Genomic DNA, 26,160 nt, shown 5'->3' with positions numbered 1-26,160 from the left:
CATGATGATCGCCAACCTTCGCAAGGAGATGGCACTATAAGAAGAAGGACTTTGAAGTAACAGCGTACGACGGTGGCGTGATATTTTACTTTCTATGTTTTTAATATTTTGTCTCATGTACCTAAGTAACGTAACATGTATGTTTTTATTGAGAATAAACTTTGAACCTAAGGTAATTTTTTTTTGGGTAGTAGTTGTCAATTAAAAACATAAAAATGTTTGCATTAATAATAAGATAATCATTATCACACGGACGCAGGACAGGGAGCGATGGAAGAATCTCGTTTCGAAGGCCAACCCACCGTCGCGAGCCACCGGAGTAGTACTAGTATTATTACTGTGTACTGTGGTTTGTATGTACACACGTGCACGTAATAATTTTAATAGCGCAGGCGCCTAATTATTATGTATTTGATATTTTTTTCCAACCGAGACATCCGTGGAGGGACATAATGCATACATAAATTTCACACTGACAATCGCCAAGTATAATAATCATATTTTTTTTCTTACCTTGTGCACTGTTAGAAATTGTTTCGATATCAGTATTTTGCGAGTTTTTTGTGGGTGCTGTGAACTATTTATACTGAAACGCAAAGTATAATATCAGTATATCTTTACGGTATATCTCCACGCCCAATGAATTGCTCTTTGTGGTACAAAGTGCACCAGCTACCTTTAACAGCAACATTGAATGATCTCGAGAAGCCTCTCGAGATGCCTATCGAAATTAGAAGGTCGTAATCGTGTACGTAGATTACGATTTACAATATTTTGCAATCACACAGTGAACTCGACTAGCAATATGGCCACGAAGGATACCGATGTAATTCGAACTAAATCTGTTCTTAATTACTTAAGTCCGTCGTGATTGAGAAGTTTTTGCCATATCTCAATCATCGCGACGCTTAATTTAACCATTCACTTACTTATAGTGATGTAATGAAATAAGGTCCTGTCTGAGTATACACCTAGTATAGGTTATACCTATCCATCCCGGAATGTAACCCGTTGCGGCAGGTAGGGCGCAAATAATAAATGGCGATTTTTCAATATTAATAGAAAACAGAATAGTATTTGATGTTAAAACATGTTAAAATGAATATATTTTAGTCAGCAATTTGTCAAGTAGCAAGGCTGCGTTGCAAGTGATGGCCTTAAATCACCGAGCAATAATGACACAGGCGTAAATGAAGGTTTGAGAATAACTATTATGTTTAGTACAATGCCGTTGCTGCAGCCTCAATGGGCCTATAATTATTAATTCAGAGATTTGGTTGCGCGATTTATATTGTACTAGTTACATGATATTTCCGATTTACTTACTATTTTAATAGTTTATAATTAAAAAACCTTAGTTTTTAAATAATAAAACAAATAAAAGAGGGAATTTTTTATTACATACCTTTAAAATACAAAATAATTATCTACATTATTTACATTGTTTTAATTTTAAATAAATACGATTTGCCGTCGATTGAGTATACCAAGTCGAGGAATGTCCACTTTTATATTTATAAAATGCTAAGTTGTACTAAATTTTTCAAACCTCAATAATCAATAGAATTTCTGTATATCTATACTAAAAATAAATAAGAAATAAATTAATCAATAAAAACATAAGTGTGATTTAAACTAATAAAAATAAATGGGCATGAATAAAATGAATTGATAAATTGACTCGGTGGCACAAAATGATAAAAGATTTATTAATTATATACGGAATTAATATGATTTTGTAAAATGTTGTACCACAAACTAGAGAATTAGAGATTTATCTAATTTAAGCTTGGTTTCATCCAAAGTTCTCGAAGTGATGAATGAAGTAGGGTAAACGACGCGTGCGGTTGACTTGCTCGCAAGCCGACATCACCGACTTGGTCAGTGGCCGTGGGCCGCAAGAGAACACGCCGATCTTAGACACCTGGAGATAAGAAGTTATCAATATTTGATTCTACTGAGAGCATCCGTAAACACATGTTTGACAAAGTATAGACGAGTTTACAATGTTGCTTACATAGCTGTGTTTTTTCTGTACGAATTTAAGAAATGAAGACATGTCCGGTCTTCCGAAGTGGTTGATCGCCTTCAAACCCGTAAACATAGAAGTCCGTGAGAGCCGCTGGAAGTGGTTCTCGCAGATATACTGGAAAATTAAAGCATGTTAAGTAATCCGTAATAAAAACTATAATGATTCTGTAACATTTTACACAATTGTAAGGTAAACTCACTAGCATAGTAGTCCTCAGGTCGAATTTGTGGAAGAACTGTGTGATGAAAATGTGTATCTCTAAAACATTGGTAACATCTTTTCGTTCTACATCACGCAACACGTCTATGAACCATTCGAAGTGCTTGTGCGATGGACAAATCCACAGGAAATATACCTGAATATACATGATTTATTTAAAAATAACTTGTTTATTTGTTACATATTTATTTAATTACACTATGTTATAATAAAAACATACCTTTTTACAAGCGACTCCAGAATACCTATTAGTAGAAGTACCAAACACCAGGTCATTGAGTATGGAGGCGTAGGGAGTAACTCCTATACCTCCTCCAACCATCACAGCCACTTCAAACTTGTACCAGTCTTGGTTACCACCACCGAAGGGACCTTGGATTCTACAATTTAAGAAGTTCAATTTATTGTAATCTTAATAACTTCGCTAATGAAGACATTAACTTAAATATAATATACCTAATTTTTGGTTGATGTTCCGGGTTATAGTTGCAAGGATCGAAATAGTTTCTGAGTTTCCACGTCCAGGGGCCTTGGGCCTTGATGTGACATGAAAGGAAGTTCTCGTGTGGTGCTGATGTTAGTGTGAACGAATGATACTCCTCCTTCTTAAACGCAGTACAGGACAGACGAACCCATTGCCCTGTTAACATAATTAATTTAATATTCATCGACGTCTATTTCAGTTTGCCTGCACGAAGTACAATAGTATTCGTTCAAACAATTTTACAGTAGGTAGTATCCTACGAATATAGTAAGTAATTATGGTTCCAAGGACCTCAGGCTTGTCTTTGATTCTCGTATATAGCTGTTATGGGCATCTAGTTTATCTTTATTATCTCTATTTTATTAGGAATAAGACAAATTCAAAGTACAATGTTGTTTATAGATTACTAGAAAATAAAAACTATACGACACGTTAAAAATAATTGTACCTGACAAATATTTCAGATTTGGGGGTCTATAGAACTTTATTTTGATTACATCCGATGGTAACATTTCCGTTTCCAATACGTCCAGCGCCATATATTCAGTGCGCAATGACACAACCTGTGAAATAAATTATTTTTTATAATTATAAATTTACAGATAGTTTGTCTCATGTCTTCCTTGTAAAATCAACGTACCTTATCCAGAGTATAAATGATAGCAGGGCCCATAAAGAAGATCCAGAATCGAGGTGCCCCAGTTAGCCTGGCCAGACCGTGGACTAGACAAAGTGCGTACAGAACTATATAGAGTGAATGTGCACGCCAAAACCACGGGTACGCGCGTTTGCGTACTACGGGGTGTGCAAACACGAATATGATGCACATTATTATGAATAGCAGAACACCTGTTACACCTGTAACCACAAATTGTTATAAGATTATGAACAAACATTTGATAAACTTTCAAAAAAATGTATTTAAAAGAAAAACTATGATAAAAACATAATTTTCTCACCTGTAATTGTCTGGAATACCCAATAAGTAATTCCCGGCCGGAAGTCGGAAGTGAAATGAACTTCCTTGGTGAGACAGCGCAGGTTCTCCACGGGCTGTGTAGATACGTGGTAGAAATTAACCATGTGACCCGCGGTGTGGATGAGGGAGAAGAACAGAGCAGTGCATGCCACTATTTTATGGAACTGGATACTTGAGTCGAGTGGAATGTACTGTTGGATGCTAAATTCCTGAAATATATTATATTTTTGTAAATATCAGATTATACATTTAAAACCATTTCGAATAAGATTTCAAAAATCTTAAATAACTTGAATCTTTCAAGAAAATTAAAACGTACCTTTAATTTCGTTAACAAATTCCTCGACATAGTTAACAGCAAGAGACTATAGCAGAAAGAAAGAGAAGCTGCCGAACCCCGGGTGATGGCAATTCCAACTCCCATTATGTGTCTCAAATCCAAATGCTCAGACATGAAGGAGTAGTGAGCGAACCGCTCCACGAAGAGACCGATGGTTACCACGTAGAAGATGAATAGATAGAAGATATTCTGTCTGTTCTCTTCGAGGAAAGTGGTGAGATATTCCCATTTGATTAATAACCAGTGTCTGAAAATTAAATTTTCAGTAATTAATAGAATTTTATGTCTCATATCAGCTTTAAACTAATTTAAATGAATATTTCGCTTCGTCTCACCTAGACTGTTCCATAGAGGGTTCTACTTGAAAACTGGTCATCCTGGCAACATTGGTGGATGTATCGAGGAAGTTCTGTTTGGCCCCCTTGCAATCCAGGCCAATAGCTACAAACTCTCCTTTATATTCCTTCATCATTAGCTTAAAGTCATTATATGTAAGGTGTTCTTTGTGCTGAAGACCGGCATCCTGTTAATAACGAAAAGTAAATCAATTTCAAATAAAAAAAATTGTATTCGCTAATGTGTAACAAAAATGATAATTTATATTCAAATATGTAATATATATAGAAATAAAATTGAAAGCATAACATTTTCCACAAATATAGCATTGTATAATAAAAGTAAAGCCAACTTTAAGTATTACTTTAATTATTCTTTCAAGAATTTTCAGGACCATAATGATAAACTTACGGAAAACATTCCATCAATCAACTCAGTGACATGTTCATCTCTTAACGATGTGGTTCTGGCTATCTCTACTAGAGATCGCAACATTTCGCTCAATTCCTCTTTGTCGATTACACCATTTTTATCATTGTCACACATGTCGAATATTATACGGAGTTTGTCATCCGTCGCACCTCGGGAGAACAGAACGACTGTATCTAAAAACTCCTGAAAAAAAAGGCATAATCCAGGTAATTTAATGTATTTATAAAACGATCTACTACATTAAAACGCACTTTTTATTTGCAGATTGTGTTAGCAAATCTATGTACACACAAAACACAAGTGGTTTGTTTAACTTTCTGTTTCTCACCTGGAAAGAGATTCTTCCGTCACTGTCCTTGTCGACAATATTGAACATTTTCTTTACAAACACTGCGTCAGCTTTCATGCCAAGAGCGCTCGCAAACTCGCTCTTTGATAGAGATGTTCTCATTACTATTGACTGAAAAAGAACAAGTTATCTTATAGCATCTATGAAACACGTAAGTATCATAAGTGCATAACAGAGCACTGGCTAAAAAAATATGAAGTTTTGTTTAATTTTTGTAACCACAGGGTTGGTAGTGTGTTTTGCAGAGAAAATGCAATTCATGGTGGCTCATTAATCCTAATAAGTAAAAAACTTAAATGCAAAGAAAGAAAGGATATTATCAGCCTCTCTGTAGAACTAACTATTGAAATCTCCTGTGTGGAGCTGGAGCAATTCATTGTTGTATGTCTATATTGTCCTCCATCAGCTGTCTATAATAATGTTGAAAATGTATTAGAGGAGATATTGTGTAAATTAGTAAAGTGTAATAAAGGGCTAATTGTGTGTGGGGACTTTAATGTCAATTTACTTTGTCATTCTAATTCAAGTGTACGCATACTTAGTCTTTTTCGTTCATACAATTTAATAAATCAATTTCATTCACCCACAAGAATAACAGCTAGCACCGCAACTTGTATAGATAACATATATAGTGACATAGCCCCTTTGAATGTTTGTATTTTCAATAGATTTAAATCTGATCACACTGGTCAATGGTTTGAATTCCAATTAAGGAAACAAAAAACATGTAAAAAGAAGAAAATTGTGATAACTCCTATTACAAATGACCGTTTGGACAGATTTAGAGAAGCATTGGTCTATAGAATGCCATTTCTGTGTGGCAACTCATCCCCTAATAATTTATACAATACTTTTTTTGGATCATTTATTGATGAATTCAAGAAAGTATTTACTCAAAAGACTTTATTGGTCTCTGAGAAAACAAGTTTCTGTGACTGGGCAAATGAGGAGTTACACAGGAAAAGGTTAAAATTATATGAAATCTATGACGAAATGCAATATAACACTAGTGTGGAATTTAGGGAATATGTTAGGTTGTATTCAAATAATTTCAAAAAAGATTGCAAAACTGCAAAGTCTCAATATTTAAGTTCAAAAATAAAAAATAGCATGGATAAAGTAAAAGCTACCTGGAAAATAATAAATGAAGAATCATGTAAAACGTCTGACAAACGAACTGATTATATGTTAAAAGTTAAAGGGAAGTTAATAAAATCTGACCCAGAGGTAGCTTCTTCTTTTGAAGAGTTCTTTACAAATGTACCACTAAATACGACCAAGTCCCTAGATTCTTCACCTGCTGCTGCGATCTCATTGCTAGAAAAATGTGTACCTGAATGTAATATTAAATTTCAGTTTAAACATATAACTTGTAATGATATCGTTAAAACTTTTAAGCTTATTAATTTAAAAAAAAGTAAAGATATATGGGGTATGTCAACAGTCATTTTAAATTCCGTTATTAATGTAATAAGCTCTGAATTGTCTATAATTTTTAACAGCTGTATCGATTGTGGAGTCTTTCCGGACGAAATGAAATTAAGTAAGATTACACCGTTGTTCAAGGCAGGTAGTGAGTCTGATCCGTCAAACTTCAGACCTGTTTCTGTGCTCCCTGCGTTGAGCAAAGTTTTTGAAAAGATAATGCTAGACCAGCTTTCTTTACATTTTAATAAAAATAAACTCTTACATAATAAACAGTATGGTTTTACTAAGGGTCGCTCCACAATCGATGCCGGTGTGAAGTTGATTTCGGACATATTTAACGCCTGGGAAGAATCATATGATGGAGTCGGCGTCTTTTGTGACCTGTCAAAGGCCTTTGACTGTGTTCATCCTGATATACTCGTTGGAAAGCTTCAACACTATGGCGTTGATGGCAAAGCTTCCAGCCTGATGAATTCATATTTAAAGGGAAGGATCCAAAGAGTTCATGTCAATGGAGTCACCTCTCCGGGTTCGCAGGTATCAATGGGCGTCCCCCAAGGATCGATTCTCGGGCCTTTCTTATTTCTGATTTACATAAATGACCTCCCATTCTTTGTCAACGAAGTTCATGAGATGGTATTGTTTGCTGATGACACTTCACTTCTATTTAAAGTGAATAGGAATAACGTATTATTGGACGATGTAAACAATTCTATCTCTCGTATAGTTAACTGGTTTAATGTAAATATTTATTTTATTGCTTAATGAGAATAAAACAAAATGTATTAGATTTACAACTACTAGCGTAAAGCGAGATATTGGTAACCTGAAAATTAAGGACAGTGAACTAAACTTTGTTGACAAAACTGTTTTTCTAGGCATAACAATAGATAGTAAACTCCAATGGGGCCCACACATAGATACTCTTTCGAATAGGCTGAGCTCTGCAGCATATGCAGTAAAGAAAATCCGACAGTTTACTGATGAGGACACGGCTAAAATTGTGTATCATAGCTACTTTCATAGCGTTATGTCGTACGGCATTTTATTGTGGGGTGCTGCTGCAGAGGTTCAATCCATATTTGTGCTGCAGAAGCGGGCTGTTCGGGGTATTTGTTGTGTTTCTCCGAGGGAGTCGGTACGGAATAAGTTTAAAGAATTAAATATTATGACACTATCTGGTCAATATATTCTTGAAGCCTTGTTGTATGTCCAAAAAAATATAAACGATTTTAAAACAAATGGTGACTTTCACCAGTATAATACGCGAAATAGAACTAATTTGAGTGTACGACCAACCAGGCTCCAAAAGATAAATCACTCCTTATATGGAAATTGTATTCGTTTTTACAACAAACTCCCAAGCGCAATTAGAGAATTATCACTAAATAAATTCAAAGTCCTCGTTAAACGAAAATTAATCAACAAAGCTTTTTATAAATTTGAGGACTACTTAAATGATCCTAATCCTTGGGATTGAATTGCTCCAGTTCAAACAATTTGTATGACAATACTTGGCGATTAAAAAGAGTGGCGGAAAGTTTCTTGCCAGTTCTTCTTACCCGCTCTACGCCCTTGACTTGCGAACTGGTAGTAAATGTAAATTTACGATTAATTTAACTTGACTATTCAAAAGTGTACTTAGTTACCTACTTGAATAAAGATATTTTGAGTTTGAGTTTGAGTTTATCCAAAAGTAGATGAATAAAATAAACACAAATTACAATAGACATACTTCGGAATCAGAATCCTCATTTCTTCGTCTTTTTTCTCCTGGTGTAATTCCAAATGTGATGGCATAAGCCTCTCTAAAGAAATGTTCTAACTTCCTTTGTCTCCTTTCGCGGGTCTCAGCTGATGTAAGAATGTTCTCCCGCGCAGCCTTTAATAATAATATAGTTTAAATTAAATAACAGCTTCTAGAAAAACAAATGAATATCTGTGCCATCTTGTTTCTGGTTGAGGTATGTGCCTATATTATTTATTTATTCAATACAAATAAAAATGTAGTGCGTTAGGTAACAAGCCGTAAGTGAACAAAAAAATAAACACGTACCTGTGCGAGACTCAAGGTTTTCTTATGTTGTGAGAGAAAGGTGTCTAGTTTAAGAAGGAATTTTCGCCTCGACCCCACTGAGTCCATTTCCAATACGAGATCGTGTTCACGTGGTACTCGGATTAACACTAGAGGGCGTTTATTGCGAGTTTCCTGAAAATGTCATACCAATGTTAATGAAACATTTAATATTTTAATAAAAACGGGTAGTTGCAGAGCCAACTCCTGCAAGTTTAATGAGATTTTTGTTCCGCAAAAATAGTCATACTAAATTTTTTTAGATAATGTAGGAATGATTTTTTTTTAATTTTCACAACACATACCTGGCTTTCAATAACAGTGAACTGATCGGTGTGGTCCAATGGCACAGTACGTAATTTCTCCCCTTTACGGTCTGTGACGTGTAGAGCGGGTTCAGGACCCAGGCGAAGCTTCACCAGTCGCTTGTAGGATGCGTGAACCCACTCTCTACATACCATCTTATCGACCGCACCTAAAATTACGAAAATAGCTTTCACAATTTTATCACAAAATGTGCGAAAAATGAATTTAATGATACATCCTGCGAGCTTTGCGTATTTGTTAAATTGATGAAAGTATTAAACCAATGACTCACTGAATATTACCTTTACATTGAGTATTTTTCAAGTTTTCTTGCTGTAATTTTAATTTGCGTCTTCTACTGTTTTGCAATTTAACTACACCATATCCCGCTCCGGCGCAAAGAATTGGTACAAATGCCAATATGAGACACGTGTAAATATATGCGAATTCGTTTCCCTAAAAATGAAACAATCGTTATTTTTAATCAGTATAGTATTGTTGAGCAAATCAGACATATATATATATGAGTGTATTTTAGTTTAACACTTTATATATATTTAATTTATCTTCCATTTGTTCATATAATGTAAAAGGTACAAAGTTACTCTTTTGAACAGAGCTAACCGACCTTTTGAACAATAACTTCTATAAGATAGGCATAGATAGATAACCAGAAATATGAATATTAAATAAGCTGGAACTCATACTACCTCGAAGTAATCGTATCCCTTAAGGTACTTGCAAGGAGGCAGTTTGGACGCGTTCAGCTGGTAGGGCTGTCTGCAAGGGTCACCGTCGCTCCAATGGAACACGTCCCGTTGTATGTCTCCGGGACCAACCGCGGTACTATTAACTATGATGTCCCAAAGGGAAATGTGACGCAGTTCCTCGATCTCTTGACGAGTAAATATGCTAGAAGACATTTTAATCGTTCAAATTAATTCAATCTTAAGTAACACATACAACATATATTAAACAGTGGGTACAAACCTATTAACGTCATTTTCGAACCAGAATCTATCCCCATCTCTTAATCTTGTGAATTGGTCAATAATTATCGCCCGGAACAATTCTCCCGGATGACCTGTTGATTCTAGCATTCCACCTGCAACAATTTAATTACAATCTTTAAACAATATACTCATGTTTATTCTTTATCTTGCAAAAGTAGCACAAAATGAATGAATAGACTCAATATTACGTGAAAATTGTAGGAACATATGTTGTTGTATAAAATTAAGTATTGTTTACCTATATATACATCGATATTGTCCAATCTTCCATTATAAACTTGAACTAGCTTTTGCAGTAAATCTGGGTTTTCTTCAAATAATTTTGGGTTTATTTCGTTGAACGTCTTCATTTTTGGTAATCCAAAATATGTTCTGTAATATTTATGAAGTAATCATAGTTCTGAATAATCAAGATCACAAAAACATTAACTCTAATAAATACCTTGCCGTATTGTAATCAGGTAAGCCGTTATCCCGTCCCCTCATGATGTTGAGAGCTCCAAGATCTCTTCTAGAAAATTCCATTGGTCCAAATAAATTGTCTCTAACGTCAGAGCAGAGAAGCGCATCTTCTCTTTCCGATAGCTGAGACGCCATTCCCATGAGAACCTCCTCTATTGGAACTTGAGAAATTAAGTCCTGAAAAAACATGTAACTATTTATTGCAACCTCAATACCTAGTAAAGATGAAATAATTCGATGAGATGTATTTTTTCTGGAGTTTCTCTCGCTTGGAAATATAATAGTATATAAAAATTCTAATATTTTCATACATACGTTTCCATCCCACCAGGTCTGACATAGCCGTATAGCATCATGACCGCCTGGAGCTCTGCCATATCTACAGTTTCTGTCTCTCAAAAGAATGGCCGGTGGAACAAGGGTATGGCCGAAGCGGAAGGCGGCCACCGCGAACGCGTGAGTGATTCCGGGTGCAACATCTGCTCGGTATCCTTGGTAAGCGGGGATCGGAACACCAAGAAATGCGGGTACGTATTCGTAGAGAATTATGTTCTGAAATATTAAGTAAAAGGTTTAATCTCCGTTAGTTATTGGTAAAAAATATTTAAATATATTAATTAAAATTACAATACAATTATACATTACGATTTGCATAATTGTGGAGAGTGAAAAAGATATTACTGTCTAATTTTTGTCAAGAGCGTACAATATTGAAAGAACTTTTATAATTTGTCCGTAGAAATGGTATGAAGAAAAGCACATTCAGCAGACATTCGAAGTATAATAAATAGGTAATTGTTGTATTATTATGCAAATTACCTGCAAACTCGCGATCACAATGCGTCTAGCTCGTTGAAAGAGTTGTTCGTCAGTCCAATCAGGATGTTGCTTGTGAATTCTAGCTGCTACTACGTTATGCCATCGCATTAAGAGTATCCCGAAGGTTACCATCGCTGGATTCTGATTTGTCCTCGGATCTCCTAACACTGAAGACGTCGTTCATTTATTATCACTTTGTGTATTTACATAATACAAGTACTAGAAACATTTACAAACATAGAAGTTGCTGAGGGCAACGGGCGGCCTTATTTCTAAAAAACTATCTCTTTCGGGCTGATTTATGTCAATTGGTTTTCAAGGAGGTTTTCTCACTTCAACTTGAAACCCCAGTCATAAATAAAGTAAATTTTCTCAGCAATTGTTACTAAAACTACTTACGAAACAATCTTTCAGCGCTAAGCATCTTCATGTAGTGCGGAACGGGGTTATTGAAGAGGGGCACCCGCTTCTTGTTGCGCAACGGCAAACCACCTTCACTCGCCAGGCTTCCGTTCTGTAATATTAAGATTGTTTTAACTTTATACAATATATATAATATGTGTCAACGAAAACGAAATCATTTACTTGTTTACGTACGTATGAAACTAATACATTTGATTTTCAGAACGAAATGGTAAGTTTAATAATTTGCTTTGTTTACAAAAACAACTTAAACATTATTAAAAAAATTACAATACCAACTTTAAGCTTGTTTAAAAATAGTCTTACGAGCCTAATAACACAAGAAAACTAATTAAAAATATTCTACATCGATGGCTTTTTTACGAGAATAGTAAAAAAACTAATTTAGATAACAAAAATGTTGTCGGTAATAAGTATGTCACGATTGAAGTATCATATGAAAGTACAGAAATGCGCAGGCGGAGCTGCTGGGTGGCACCTGAAATGACCTCATTGCATTCACCCAGGCCTCACTGGTGCTGTACACGAAGCTGCCGTCAATCCACGATGTTATCTGGTTTATCTGAAACAAGTTATACTCGGATTATTATTTTTAATACATTTGTTTAATTCGTTTATGAACAATATACCCAAATTAAAACAAATGCAAAATTACAATATTGCTTTGCGTATTATTTTCTCTATGTAGAGAAACGACATCCTCATTTGGATTAAGATAATTAAAAATTAATGAATCATTAGTCATTTCATTAAACATACGTATGACATATCATGAATTCAAAACCCTTCATTACAATTCTCTTGAATGACGCATTGAAACTTCTTGGCGGCCGGACTTTAGGTTTAAAACTAATAAACCCACAAGCACTGTTTTATTAATACTTGAACAATCTACATGTCGTTCTCAATCGTAGCAAGTGTACGTAGGCATGGAGCCTTATGAAGATCGATTAACATTCCGTAAAGGAGCGAGATCCTCTTACATAGGCTCAGATCGTATTTGTTCTAATATATGCGGTCTTTGGTGTGATCTAGGTTAGAAGGTGCTATTAAATTTTATTAGCTCCATTCTAACCTTCGATTGTCAAGCCGTATGTTATGCATTTAATATGTCAAATAAATTAAGCGATTAAATGTGAAACTAGATCAAACGACCAATGAAAATGTATGTTCTATTAGCACTGTTGATTTTATGGCCATATCAACTTTTCATACAGTAAATATACTGTACTTATTCATTGGACTTTAATTATTAGAATTTCAAGGAGATTTATTATGAGGTTTATATTTATCCATAGCAGCTATAGTCAAGTACCTTAGTACTAAGTAGAAAGTTACCTTTTGAGTAAGGAGTATCCTTTGTGTGCATCTGGTTAAAAGCTCAAAGAATGGCATTTCGTTTCTTACTTTATAAATATTCTCTATGTGAAGTGTATACTTACGTTATAATCACATACATCAAGAAAATAAGTTTACAATATGTTACTTATGTGTAATTGCATTGTATCCTGTATGAAATGAATAGTAAGATAAATCTTAAAACCTTATCACCTGTGCTTTACCGTTAACGTTTAATTCTTCGTGACACCGTTATGATGTATAAATGTAATGCCTAACGTAGTCTTCAACAGTTTTATTTTGTCAAATCTCGGTTTTTATTTTTTTGTTGGCGGTGCACAATATAAGACATGCAGGTTGCTTCGGCGAACAAGCAAGAGTTATTAAGGCACATAGAAAATCAAAAGGTCGAGATTCGAACGGAGATACATTTGTATGGTACATGTAGATTCTATTATCAATATCTGAACTAACCTGTTCTCTTGGACTGTTAGGGCTTTGGCCTGTAGCCCTATCGTACGCTGCTCTATGAAACGGCATATGTTTGGCTCCATCACACCCTGGATCATACATGTGGTCACATTTCTCCACTGGGATTCGATGCTGCTCTATTGGACACCCCGACTCTGATGCCATTACAATTTCTCCCGTAACTACTTGACCTGTGGATAATATCATTATTAGACTTGATAGATACCACAGATGGTGTAATTTTAACATAACACACCTTTAGGTGCTGGTGGAAAAGAGAATACCTACGAATATACAAGTATAGATTGGCGTAGATTTTACCAACAGCTTCGTACTTTAGCTTTGACATTTATTGTACTCGCTCTCTCATACAACGATAACTCACCAAAAAAAGCTAAAAGAGCAGTTCGATTGGCGAGTGAGGGTAATCCATCCTGTCCTCTCATGAATAGCTTGGACAGTGCTCGAGCCCCGGGCCTGTCGGTCCCCGCCATCATGTACACTCCATCTGCGTAGGATGCAGGCGTCTTGCGCGTGAGTCGACTGCCTATCAAACAAATTTAATCAGTTTCGATAAAGTAATTCAAAGAATCACACCATACAAGTTAGTAATGAGTTGCACAAAACAATTTTATAGGTTAGGCCATTTTATTCATACCTTAATGCCTTTTAGGTGTCTTGTGTTTTTTTAAACGACAAACGGTTTTGGCAATCTTCTCTTAAACTGACACTACCTATAGAATTTCAAATAGACCGAAACAAGATCTCAAGGTCCAGACTATACGGCGGAAGCCTGCCAGCCAAACTATCTCAATCTTTGCTGATTGGCGTGAAATGTGTGTCTAGGTATAGCGTTGTCGTGATGAATTCCGGCCGCATTTACCTAATATTTGTTTTAAATTTATCAGTTCGTGGTAGTTAAGATGCAAATCGTTGGTTCTTCCCGACGGTAAAATGGTTCATAATGAACAAAGGCCTTTACCACTTCATCATACACTCAGTATCACCAAATTGTAACTTTAACAGATTTTGGCACAACTACGACGTTCTTGTTGTACATGATCTAATTTTAATCAGTTAACAATGTTTTCAAAAATAGTTTAGTTTCGTTACGTGTCGATAAACAATTGCAAACCCAGTTCTTCAGCTACGTTGTAACTACAGATACACCGATATTGCTGGACATTTTTAAAAATGGCGTCGTCAAAAAACTTTGCCCTTCTCTAACACTGCAATAGGTTTTGTAAACAATAGGAAACTATTTTGTTTATTTTTCTTTTGTTAATTTTGTTAATTTAACCTTTTTACCAAAACCAGCCACATATATATACGTAGTACTATAATAATATTTATTTACAAGTTAAATATTTTTTTTTTTATTTCTCTTTAATATAAATAAAAAATGGTATAAAACTAATTTGCTAACATGACATACATCCACAAAGTTTTAATTGAATTATTTAAAAAAAAATTTATATGCACAAATTATTGAGAGAATTGATTATTATGTAAAATAAACGTTGGATGAATCATGATTGATAGCACAAAGGCGTCTAACACTTCAACGTGCGCATGAGTTTACGCAATAACATTGCATAGACATGAACAACGAATTAAGGACGAGGAGAAAATTTACTTGATGCTTAAATAAAACATAAATTATCCACTTACGTTATACATATATTCAGTTTTTAGGGTAAACATGCAAATGTTTTAAAATAATAAAAGTATTATTTATATAATGACTCGCATAATCAAACCTTAACAATCTGTAGGATTAGCTCCGAAACTTTTTGGTTTATATATTATGTCATCAATATAATTGTACAAAAGTATGTTACCTATTCGACTAATTAATCACGTTTCTTAATGGCATATACATGACTAGACTAAGAACAATGTCTTTAAATTAAAGTAAAATTATTCCACAGAATTTAAAGTGAATTAACTATTTTATTTAAGGCTAGAATTTATAGTATTCCATTTAAGTAAAGTTATCCAGTTTTCTATGCCACAATATAGAGAAAGTAAATGTATTATTTCATTCTTAAACGAAACAAAGTTCTTTTAAAATATGATCGTATTTAACAACGTTATTGACGCGTTAAAGTCTTTTGTATGAGACACCGAATCATCACGATAACTTCTTCTTGATAAATTGTATGTAAAGTAACGTGAAAGGTATTTAGTATGAAAACAGGTTTCTCTAAAATTTATAATTAGAAAGCAAGTACTCGTACAACCTAAAAAGGTGCAGCAGTGCATGGTTTTGATTAAATGATAGATTGTTGTGCAATGCGCTCGAAACTTGATCTGTCATTCGAAATATCACGCTCTGTCCATTCGGTTTTATGACGTTCCCTAATAAAATATGATAAATAGACTGTTGATAAATCATATGGCGAACTCAATGTAAGGTGATAGATGTCGGTCAGTATTTATATGACAGTGAAGGCAACTACGAAAATATTAATTAAAGTTTGGCGAATTTTTAACTCTTGTTTATTGATGAAAATATCGTTTATTATTAATTTATATTTATCGATAAATTTAGATCGCACTTACTAACAGATCCCCAGTCTGGATACGCTCTGTTGTTGAACCAGCCATCGTAGCGTTGTTTCTCGTAATAAACTTCTGCGAATAAAAAAAAACGTATTAAAAACCTGAATTAAGATAAGTTTGTCTCAAAAATTGTTTCTCAATATTGACTAATTATTTTGTATTACTGTTGTGTTAGTGAGTGGAAAATGTGTCTTAGCAATAACCATTAGATGAGATCATCTATAACTGGCAATCTTTGAGGGTCTTGTACTAAATACGTGCACGTTCAGTATTTTGATCAAATATGGACGACAAAGCTATTACACATTTATGAAGCAAACAAAGTATGTTTTCAGTAAAATATGACACAAAAACAAAAATCTTGTTCCTTTACAACTATTGAAAGATAATATTTTATATTATAAATTTGTCTAAATAAATAAAAATTTGTTACTTTGGAAAACATTTAAATCTAAATATAATTCATTAAATAATTATATATTAATTATTGATTTATTATTAAATAAATAATTATCACAACTAGAAGTTAAAACATTTAACATCAATTACGTTCAAGTATATGCACCGACAGCAGACAGAAGTGAGAAATTGATTGTGGCTTTCTGTAACGACTCTTAAGTCAAGAAAATCTAACAAGCTAATGTGATAGGTGACTTCTGAAAGATTAATGAAGAAATGTGTAAGTTGAATTATGATAATAATTCCCGAACTTATTAAATATTCTATGATTAACACCACGGACGAGAAAACAAAATAAACAAAGAAAAGTCTGATGCGCTAAAGAACCTCATACGAAAATAGATGCGACAGGCAAAGGAATAACTTTATGGGGATTTATGTTCAGAAATGGACGAGTTATATAAGAAGTATTAAGACTGAGTAATTTATTAGTATGCATAAGAAGATAAAAGAACTCTTAATACCTAAACATCAAAGACGAAACCAAACGACGGTTGATAATAAAAACCAGATCAAATATTATTTATTGGAAAGTTCAATAATGACATGTCGATAGTAGGGCCTGACAAGTGGGTGTGGCACTGAACGAGAATAAGACGCTCTACTACAAACAAATACAAGATCTTGTGTCGTCTATGAAATGTAAAACTCGCTTATTCTTTATATAACTTATTTATTATAATTATGAAAAAATGATAAAACTATAGTCTATGAGATACAAGTGAGTAGGCGTCTGCTTATCGTGAAGCAATATTATAAATTACAGTCGAATACAATATTCGTGCAACTTTAGTTATTGACAACATGAAACTAGGTTAAAGCAAAACAAACATGCATTTGCAATTACGCTATACCTTTATTATTGAAACATACCTGAGAGGAGAGGTCATGCAGCAGGTTAGCTTTTTAATCCGCTTAAAGAACTAGGAAATGAACAAATACTTTGTATTGCTATATACAAAAAGGTCATAGAAGATAGATCTGATGACCCCTGTTCTAACTTCAGAAATCCGTACTTTGGCAGTACGTTTGTTTGATGGTTAACGAAATAGGTATACATATAGTGGATTTCTAGATCAATGTAAAATATCACACAATCGACGCTCAAAGCCACAAAAAGTTATTGGCTGTTGTAAGTTTGAAGATGAATATAATTAAATTTATACAAGTCATGAAACCATTTAACTTTAAATAGGAAAAAAAGATGATGGTGCTAAAAACAAATCCGCATGGACATCGTCCGTTTTTTTTCGTAAATATTGAAAATAAATGAGATCACGCGCTATTTGCACACGTATAAAGTAAATTTTAGCTTAATTTATTCTTCATATCGAATAATTAGCCGACAAGGTTAGCTTATACTTAGTCAAGTGTTCCTTATATTGTTTTTATCTGTGTTTTATTTTATTGCAGCCGATGGCCTTACCCCGATTCAATATTCCTCATATTAAAACAATTAGCCTTACGTTTTTACAGTATATATGAGCTTTAATGTTGCGTAATGAATGCAAACTACAAGAACAAAAATCCCATATGAAAGATTTCTGTTTTCATTATATAAGCTTCACGGCCTATGAACATGCCAGTACTTCAAATAATGGATATTTAATTCATCAGGAAGTGAATATAGACGTTTGTGATAAGTTATTACTGTTTACAAAGTATGTATATTTTTTATAATTAATGGTGGTAGCACCACGACAGTTTAAAGCTTAAAGCAAACTTCAACCGTTTGTTTTGTTTCTATAATAATGTAATTTGTTCTTTACAGGAAATTTAATTTACAAGCTTAAAATGTTAAAGGTAATTTAAATTAAAGACAGAATAAAGAACAAAAAAACGTTAAAAGCGTACCGAATGAAAAATGGTTATCATTCAGGCTTAGGTAAATTTAATTTAAGTCTGTTGAAAGGTAAGATACAGTCAAACTAATCTCTTTTGATCTTGATAATTATGACTTTAGACAGGATTGACTCATTAAATACGTACCTAATAACACATTTGAAAATATTTTATGTATTCTAACCCCAAAATAACAATTCTCTTTTTTTTATTAAAGCCATAGAAAAGAAACAGTAATGAATACAAATAATGCTCCGGTTCTTCCATTAGCAGGGGCCTTCAGCATCTCCACATGAGTAGTGTATCGCCATAATTATCAATTACTTTTTGTACTAAAATCGATTTGTCACTCGTAGATCCGTCTCTAGATCCGCACTTGTGTAACCTTATGAACGTAATATACTTGTTCTTCCAATTGTTTGAAGCCGATATAAAAAATATGTACGTTATTTCAGTTTTGAATTGAGATAGATTTATCTTTATGAATACAGTGACAAGTATAAATATATATGTCCATTTATTCATTGTTATAGTGATTAATTAATCATTAATAAAAACAATCCGTTTCACAAAAATGTTAAGTGTGTTTCTTGTTTGTAATTAAATGTGTATTCCGTTTTTATTCTATGTAATTGTAAAGCTATTAATTTTTTACTAGCTGTAGAAATAATGATTTTTATGTAAATAAATAAATCGGCAACTAGAATCATCTTTATATTTTATTTGACGTTTAAAAGTGAAATTTTAGGTGGTCTAATTGAAATAAATAATTTGACTTGACTAAAAATGTCTTAAAAGATGAACTCAAATCAAAATGTATGATATTTCACATGATAAACCATATGAAATAAAAAAATACACAAATTTGTAAATAATCAGAACACGTGTGCGACTTTCACTGTGACCATTAAAAATTGTATAGAAAGTGAGAACACAAGGGCGTGTAACTTTTACTAGACTATGATTGCTACGATTAATTTACGAGATATCTCATATTTATCAATGATACAACTCTTTTTTAACGTAATTAGTCATTTAATATATTTTATACAGAACAATGCAAAAAAACTTAAAAACAAATAGCAACCGTTCAAAATATATTTAATATACAAAGGTATGGAGCTAAACTGTCCTTCAGTTAGCTTTCACTAGCCAGTACTTCTCTAAATGGACGCAATGATTCACGACCTTCCTGCTAATGTGTCATTATATGTACATCATAGAATTTAAATATTAACAATAAAATTAACATCGTTCTTAAGACCCGAATCAAAAACAGATCCATTAACGAAATTATTATAAACGTATATATGAACGTATTATACGAAAAGTTTCACCATGGCATCTTTCATTATTTAGGTGTGTTACATCTTACAAATAGCAAAGAATAAGGCCATCCCGGCCGTCTTTACCAATAATTACCATCTGAGAAGCTCATAAAGACTCAAGGATGCACGTTTTATGTCGGTAATTGTTATAATTATAAAATTGTCAGCCTTGACTTTACCGTTAGCGGAAGTAGAGCCAAGGGCGGGGAAAGGATCCGTGGCTAGTTTCGTGACTGCGCTGGAGCACGTCATGTAAATGTCAAGAACTTGACGTTTTATCGTCTATGCGGCTTCCGATCGAGTAACATTCGGAAGCGCGACATGACAACTGCGATTTACTTTATTCTAATAGGTTATGGAATATTTAAATCGAATAAATTATAAACGCAGAAGGAACTTAGAAGAAGCTTATTTTACACTAAACAAAATATATAACAATATATTATTTCAAAAAATCTTTGTCATTTGTCTTTGTCAAAGAAATATATTTAACAGTCACAAAAGTTTCGCCGTTAATTATGATTTAAAACGCAATACAAGTCCTTTAATATGGGAAGAAAATGTATTTATTGATCCGAGATAGACATCGGCAGTAATTTCCGCGTATTTATTCAAATCAGCGTGCATTTGCAATATTGGCATTCTTGGAACATCTTCAATAAACCCACGAGTATACAGACGAGTTCATAGAAATTGCCAAAAGCTTTGGTACACATGTCAGAAGTGAAACTTCTTTGGCAAACTAATTTTTAAGTCTTGTTCATATTTCTAAAATCTAAAGCTTTCGTTTTCCGAGACTTAGAGGGAGTGAAAAAGGAAGATATGTTAGGAATTTAATTATTATTAAAATAATAAAAGTGTCGAAAATTAATACAAATTACTTATTTATTTATTTTAATTTATTTCTTCCATAATAAAAACAAATGACATTTTAATTTACAATTCGTCATTTGAGATTTCAATAAATTATTTTGCATAAAATATAAAATACTAAAGTTTCATAAATTCTTTTTATGATGTTTTATTTTTTAAATATAGAATTTCTATAAGGTAAATCACCCTTCTCACTCTCTCTCTCTCAATCGGTCACAATCGCTCTATCCCTTTTCTTCGACAAAATTTTTCCCTCACGCGCCTAAAGTTGTTTCACTTCAATAATAAATTTGAATAAGAAAAAGACAAGAGAAAGAGAGATACATATCTCTAAAATATGGTAAATTATCGAGTGTGCACTCGCCTTAGCCACGTCGTTGTCTTAGCAACAGTGTATAATGTATATGATAAACGAAGGCTCAACTCGTGACCATGCGTGATGCGACAGGCTATCGCAACGAGTTCACATCCTTGTTGCACTTGAGAGGTCTAAAGAATGCTACATCCGTGTACTGTGGCTAAAATTCTTATAGATTATCTTTTTTATGTTATCAATTATACAGCTTTCACGCTATATATAAACAGACACCTTATTTTGGGTGCATAGAAGTTTTCTTCAAATTTTTTATATTATTTTATTTGATTATGCTTTATTATATGTATGTAAATAGTTACCTGGATCGCACAGACACTGTGAAATAGCTGCTAATATTAAAAGCACTAGCGTGCGCGCGCGCCGGCTCGTTGCGACCCTCATCGCGGACAAACAACCTGCAAAATATTTTACTATCATTAACAATTTGATCCGCTTCGTCAGGTGGTTCAAATAACTTCTAATATTTATAAATTTACCCTCAAAAAACTTCTTTCTGTCTTGACTTTGATAAAAAGAAATCTTTGTAAAATTCCAATTATTCTAGTCAAAAATTTTAGTAAGGATGGACATTTCCTATTTTGACTATAACATTACCTGCTGTAAATAATAGTTCTTAATTTATTCAACTGTTTTCAAACCAGTGAATACATTTGATAGAATCAAAGGCAAATAAATAGTGACAGATGAAACTTCACCTAACCTACACGAGATCATGTAGGTAGTACGTGGGTGTATTAACTCGTTCAACCGACGAATTTTGTCTAAGATTATTTTTCTTAAAATTACGTTTTAACGTTAGGGACGTTTGGGAGCAATTGAGTGGGCAAGAAGAAACCTAGCATTTATTTTGTGAATCCCATAAATATTCTCTGTCAGCTGAAAAGGACAGCTACCTATACTTAAGGCTTAAAAGCTGTAAGTTTAAAAAACCTGAGTAACAAAATACCATTGACATCAATTAACTTCATATTAACATAATTAATCCTATATATAAAATATATATAATAAAATAAGAGATCATATTAAACGAGACTTCTGCATCTGCCTTTAAAATCATATATGTATACAATTTTGGAACATACACTTTTGCAGTGGTCAGACAAGGACGTCCTAAATGTTTAGTATGTGATCTTTTGTGTATCTTATATTGGATTGTGCAATATCGAAATATTGAGACGTATTGCTCGTTTAACAAAACAAACACTTTGGGCACTTTATTATTTTCGTAAAGCTCGATTTAAAGTCGAGGCTCAGCTCTTAGTATGATTCCTGTGGGACTGGGCTACTCGAAAATACTAAGCTACTTTTAATCTATAGCTAAAATGCAGTAAATTGCTATTATTAGATAGATATTAGTAAGATCTTAAAAAATATCACTCGTTAAATTTTTGTAGTGTACATAAGGCATCTAATTCAAAAGCGTTCCAATAATGTTAAGTGTTATAAAAACTCAATGTGTTCCAATTACTTACAAAAAAATGTAAAGCATAATATGTAAGCTTCATAAATGATTTATAAGTTGTTTGAAACCTTTGATTATTCTGTTTTTTTCTTTATCATTGACCTAGTCTCAGTTGATTTTTAATTCAATTCATTTCTATATAGCATAAGCAAATCAATAAATTATATGGTTTAGAACTGCATTATACTACTTTCCTTCTGTTCTATTGGCTATAGTGAAAAGACTGCATAATAAATATGAGTCGAACTAGGTTGTCTGTACCTATACCTGTATAATCTAATGATAGCTAAAATAAATCCATATCAATTTAATATTTATCAAATCAATTGACACGTTTCAAGATTTTATCTGCTTCCAAAAGCTTGTTGGTTGGGTTCAAGCGGCGAGTGAATTTGACCCATAAATTGCATACAAGGCCGACTTACCAAATGTTTTTAATCAGTTAAAATATACAACTTCGTTTTATATATCGAAATATTTAAAGATATTTCTACATATATGTGGATCTGAATATGGTTTTAATTTACAATTGGATTCGAAAGGTTCATTGGCTCATTTGGTGGGACTAGATTTGCGACGGCATAGCATTGTTTCGTCATTACTTCGTCTCGTTCGTCCATATTATGTTTCATTTTTGTCGCACATTTACACAATGTATGGAATGAAATCATGACAGTGAGGCAGTTCTTAAAACATAATATTTAGCAACTATTTTTATTCACATACAATATTTATCTGATGAACGGTACTCTAATTGCAAAGGTCTTTGTTTTGCAATAACAAGTTCTTTGTGTAACATTCAAAATTTCGAGTGCGCACGGTACGTAGGTACCTAGTTTATAACTGGTAGCTTATTCGGCTCCGATTTCTTTAGTAAAAGTAATCATTACTTGAGATATATTCGAATATTTTATTCTCCGTTCCTCAGTGGCTGACTATTTAAAATCATGTCTACTCATTTTCCTCCCTTTTTTCTGATTACTCTGTTCTTTAAGATTAATCACAGAAGCATTAAAATGCCAAATGTTCGAAGAAATATTATATTAAAACATTTTACATGAACCGCATTCTTTTGTGAAGTTGAATAATATAAAGATCCTTATTGCTCTTAGAAACAGTCATCTAAACTAGATCAAAAACTACCCATCTACTAATCCAGAAAATCGTGTGTCCAAATCCGACTGTGCCTATTAAGTTTTCTTACGTACGGTGAAGGGAACTATCGTGAGGTAACTGGCACTTCTTAAACCTGAAAGTCGACGACTTGGGTCAGGCAAAGAAGGCTGATAACCTACGTGTCTATAAATAAAATGGTCAAAGAAAGATGAAATCCAATGCAATCACAAATTCATGTGTGGTTATAGCCCCACTGAACGGTCGACACCATGTCTTCTTTGGGCTGGCCTTAAAGAGCCAAACCCAATTATACCAAGAGTGGTAAATGAAAAAAAATTAAATTGAAAAATTCGTTTATTTTGTTTTCCTTTACACTTCTTTCTTATAAAGATTATAAAATTGTTTATTCTCTCAGAAATAGGTGCAAAATGAATGTGCTTCTCATAGTAAACACACAATGGTACACATTGGTAATGAGCAAACCTAGCCTTCGTCACGTTATCTTCGCACCTCACAAGTACTTCATATATTTGAAGTGATGATTACGTGCGAATCGGCGAGACGACAACATCAACGTTTCGTTTATAACAATATTTCTTACGGAATTGCAGTTTACGGGATTCAACCACGCTATATTTATTATTTGATTTTTTAATTATTTGTGTAGGTCTTCGAAATATTCCGATGTTTTGCACATTTACACTATAATTGGGTATTTTAAAGCTATGTTTAATATATGGTACACACGAAAATCGGCCTCGTATATGGACTTCAATAAAATTGCTTTTAATAGCAAAAACTAAAATTCCCTCATATTTTTTTAAAATCGGAATCGGTGACGGACAAGTAAAGCTTGAAAAAAAGATACACAAAATATAGTACTTTCTGCTTTTAATAGTTAAAAATGGAAGAGAAATAAATTTGACATATAATTTTGATCGTAATACTCATTAAGGCAACTTTTCTAGTAGTCGATTAAGGGTTTAATCCCAATTCTACGTCAACGCAATTGTATTTAAAAACATCTAAATCCTTTATGACCATTGCTCTTTAATCATTCAAATAATACAGAAACTAAGAGGTCTGGTTAGTTCTAACCGATTATTAGACATCGACAACCAATTTAAGTTTATGGCAAATCATCAAAACCTAACAATATACTTAAAATAAACCTTCAAACAGGTAGTTCGAATTCAGACTTAATATATAGTTTGTAAGCGAAGTGATTGGCTACGAGCCAAACTGAGTTAAGGTAATTTAAACATAATATAATGAGACTATATTGAAGGTTTATCGATAGATTTATATGATAGGAAAAAAATCGTCAAAGTTGCACACAACTAAACTATTTAAACATAGCACTAGTTGACAAACTTACATATTAATACTTGGAGATGTAATGAAATAAATTTATAATTACAGATCTTACTAACACATAATTTTAATTAATAATGATGCCTTTGAGTTGACATTCCATCATAGTGTATAAGTGAATTTTCCACAGCACTAATAGGTACAAAACAAAAGGCCTAGTTTATCTCATAAAAAGTAAAACAATAAAGATATTGTAGTAAAAATACTCTACGTATTGAATATACACTTATTGTGAAAAATTCAACTACATATACAATGTACTTTGAGATAACGGTGATACAATGACAAGAGAATTGTAATAGGTCGTTGGCAGGATATTGAGATTAGGTGATTCATAACATAACGTACCCGTTCTAAAGACGGACTCAAAATCTAGACCTGAATGAAAATCGCAAAACTATTGCTTTGAATATTGGTTGGTAAATAAATTCAGTTTTAAAAAAATAATAAATACAATAATGAACTAAGAAATTCAGAATAGGTACGTGTGTGTTATTCGTATAAATATTCGTTACTTATTGAAAATAGATAAAATCCTAAGACAAGTAAAAAAAGCGATAGAGTGATTCCTGAATATATATTTTAAGAAGAGTAATACACTTACCAACAATTGAGTGGATTGTAGAATGGAGAGTTTTGTAAATACGTGGGTAAAAGGTAGTGTTTGTTATAATGAATGCACGTCTCATTAAGACATAGATCCTAAAATGTAAACTATCCGCATTTTATTCAAAATAATGAACGCTTAAAATAATAGAATTAGCAAAGCTCATCAAATCGTTAGATCGTCCGGTCGAGGCAGGTAGCCAACGTCCTTGCGTTCACCACGAGACACTGGTCAACTTATCACCGAAAATCTTCTAATTATGAGACAAAATGAAACTTTTCACCTACCTCTAACAACACATGCCTACGTGCTCGAGCCACAGTTTATTGCAAATACACGGATTGTTGGAATTGTTTACGCGGCGAAAGTGATAATACGGAAACGGCGCGTCATAGAAGCGGTCGTCTTGCACGCGGTTCGTGAACTACTCGCCGTATCCGTTTCTCCAGCTGAGGTGTCGCGAGGAGAAAGTGGTGGCCGTGGAGCTCCGTCTAGTGGTGGGGACGTGACGTAGAACCTTCGGAGAATCCTCATTCTAGAGTCGAGCCGTCTGCTATTATGAGCATCCGTGTTTGATCACGGGTGACCTCTACCTAATATTGGGTTTGATAAACGAAGTGTGGATGCGTCTTCGTCTTTGTCTGTGTCGCAGG

At 33.4% G+C, this 26,160-nt stretch overlaps 1 protein-coding gene across 1 annotated transcript; it reads right to left on the bottom strand.

The window, feature by feature from the left end:
- Window positions 1-1,380: 1,380 nt before the first annotated feature.
- On the bottom strand, window positions 1,381-26,160 carry LOC125053715 (dual oxidase). The gene is made up of 29 exons (XM_047655217.1): window positions 25,795-26,160; window positions 21,248-21,343; window positions 16,071-16,142; window positions 13,891-14,052; window positions 13,509-13,696; window positions 12,175-12,258; window positions 11,673-11,787; window positions 11,274-11,440; window positions 10,770-11,006; window positions 10,435-10,631; window positions 10,231-10,364; window positions 9,970-10,084; window positions 9,690-9,891; window positions 9,282-9,435; window positions 8,979-9,148; window positions 8,656-8,808; window positions 8,335-8,481; window positions 5,151-5,282; window positions 4,802-5,005; window positions 4,390-4,577; window positions 4,034-4,301; window positions 3,695-3,923; window positions 3,376-3,593; window positions 3,184-3,298; window positions 2,708-2,891; window positions 2,472-2,631; window positions 2,232-2,387; window positions 2,018-2,146; window positions 1,381-1,924 (listed from the first exon to the last, which is right to left on the bottom strand). Exons 2-29 carry the CDS (start codon window positions 21,327-21,329, stop codon window positions 1,796-1,798), a joined length of 4,491 nt encoding a protein of 1,496 aa, XP_047511173.1. The 5' UTR covers window positions 21,330-21,343; window positions 25,795-26,160; the 3' UTR covers window positions 1,381-1,795.

The sequence above is a fragment of the Pieris napi genome, chromosome 11 (assembly GCF_905475465.1).
Source record: "Pieris napi chromosome 11, ilPieNapi1.2, whole genome shotgun sequence".
NCBI classification, from domain to species: domain Eukaryota; kingdom Metazoa; phylum Arthropoda; class Insecta; order Lepidoptera; family Pieridae; genus Pieris; species Pieris napi.
The sequence above is the reverse complement of the archived record's forward strand: the minus strand, read 5'-3'. Positions and strand labels throughout refer to the sequence as shown.

Bases quoted from the DNA above. Each gene is read 5' to 3' on its own strand.
- LOC125053715 (XM_047655217.1), bottom strand. From the start codon at position 21,329: ATGAGGGTCGCAACGAGCCGGCGCGCGCGCACGCTAGTGCTTTTAATA. The intron at 5,283-8,334 runs GTATGTCTATTG...GTTCTTTTTCAG, and splicing joins ATGAGGATTCTGATTCCGAA to TCAATAGTAATGAGAACATC. The intron at 4,578-4,801 runs GTAAGTTTATCA...CGTTATTAACAG, and splicing joins TGATTGATGGAATGTTTTCC to GATGCCGGTCTTCAGCACAA.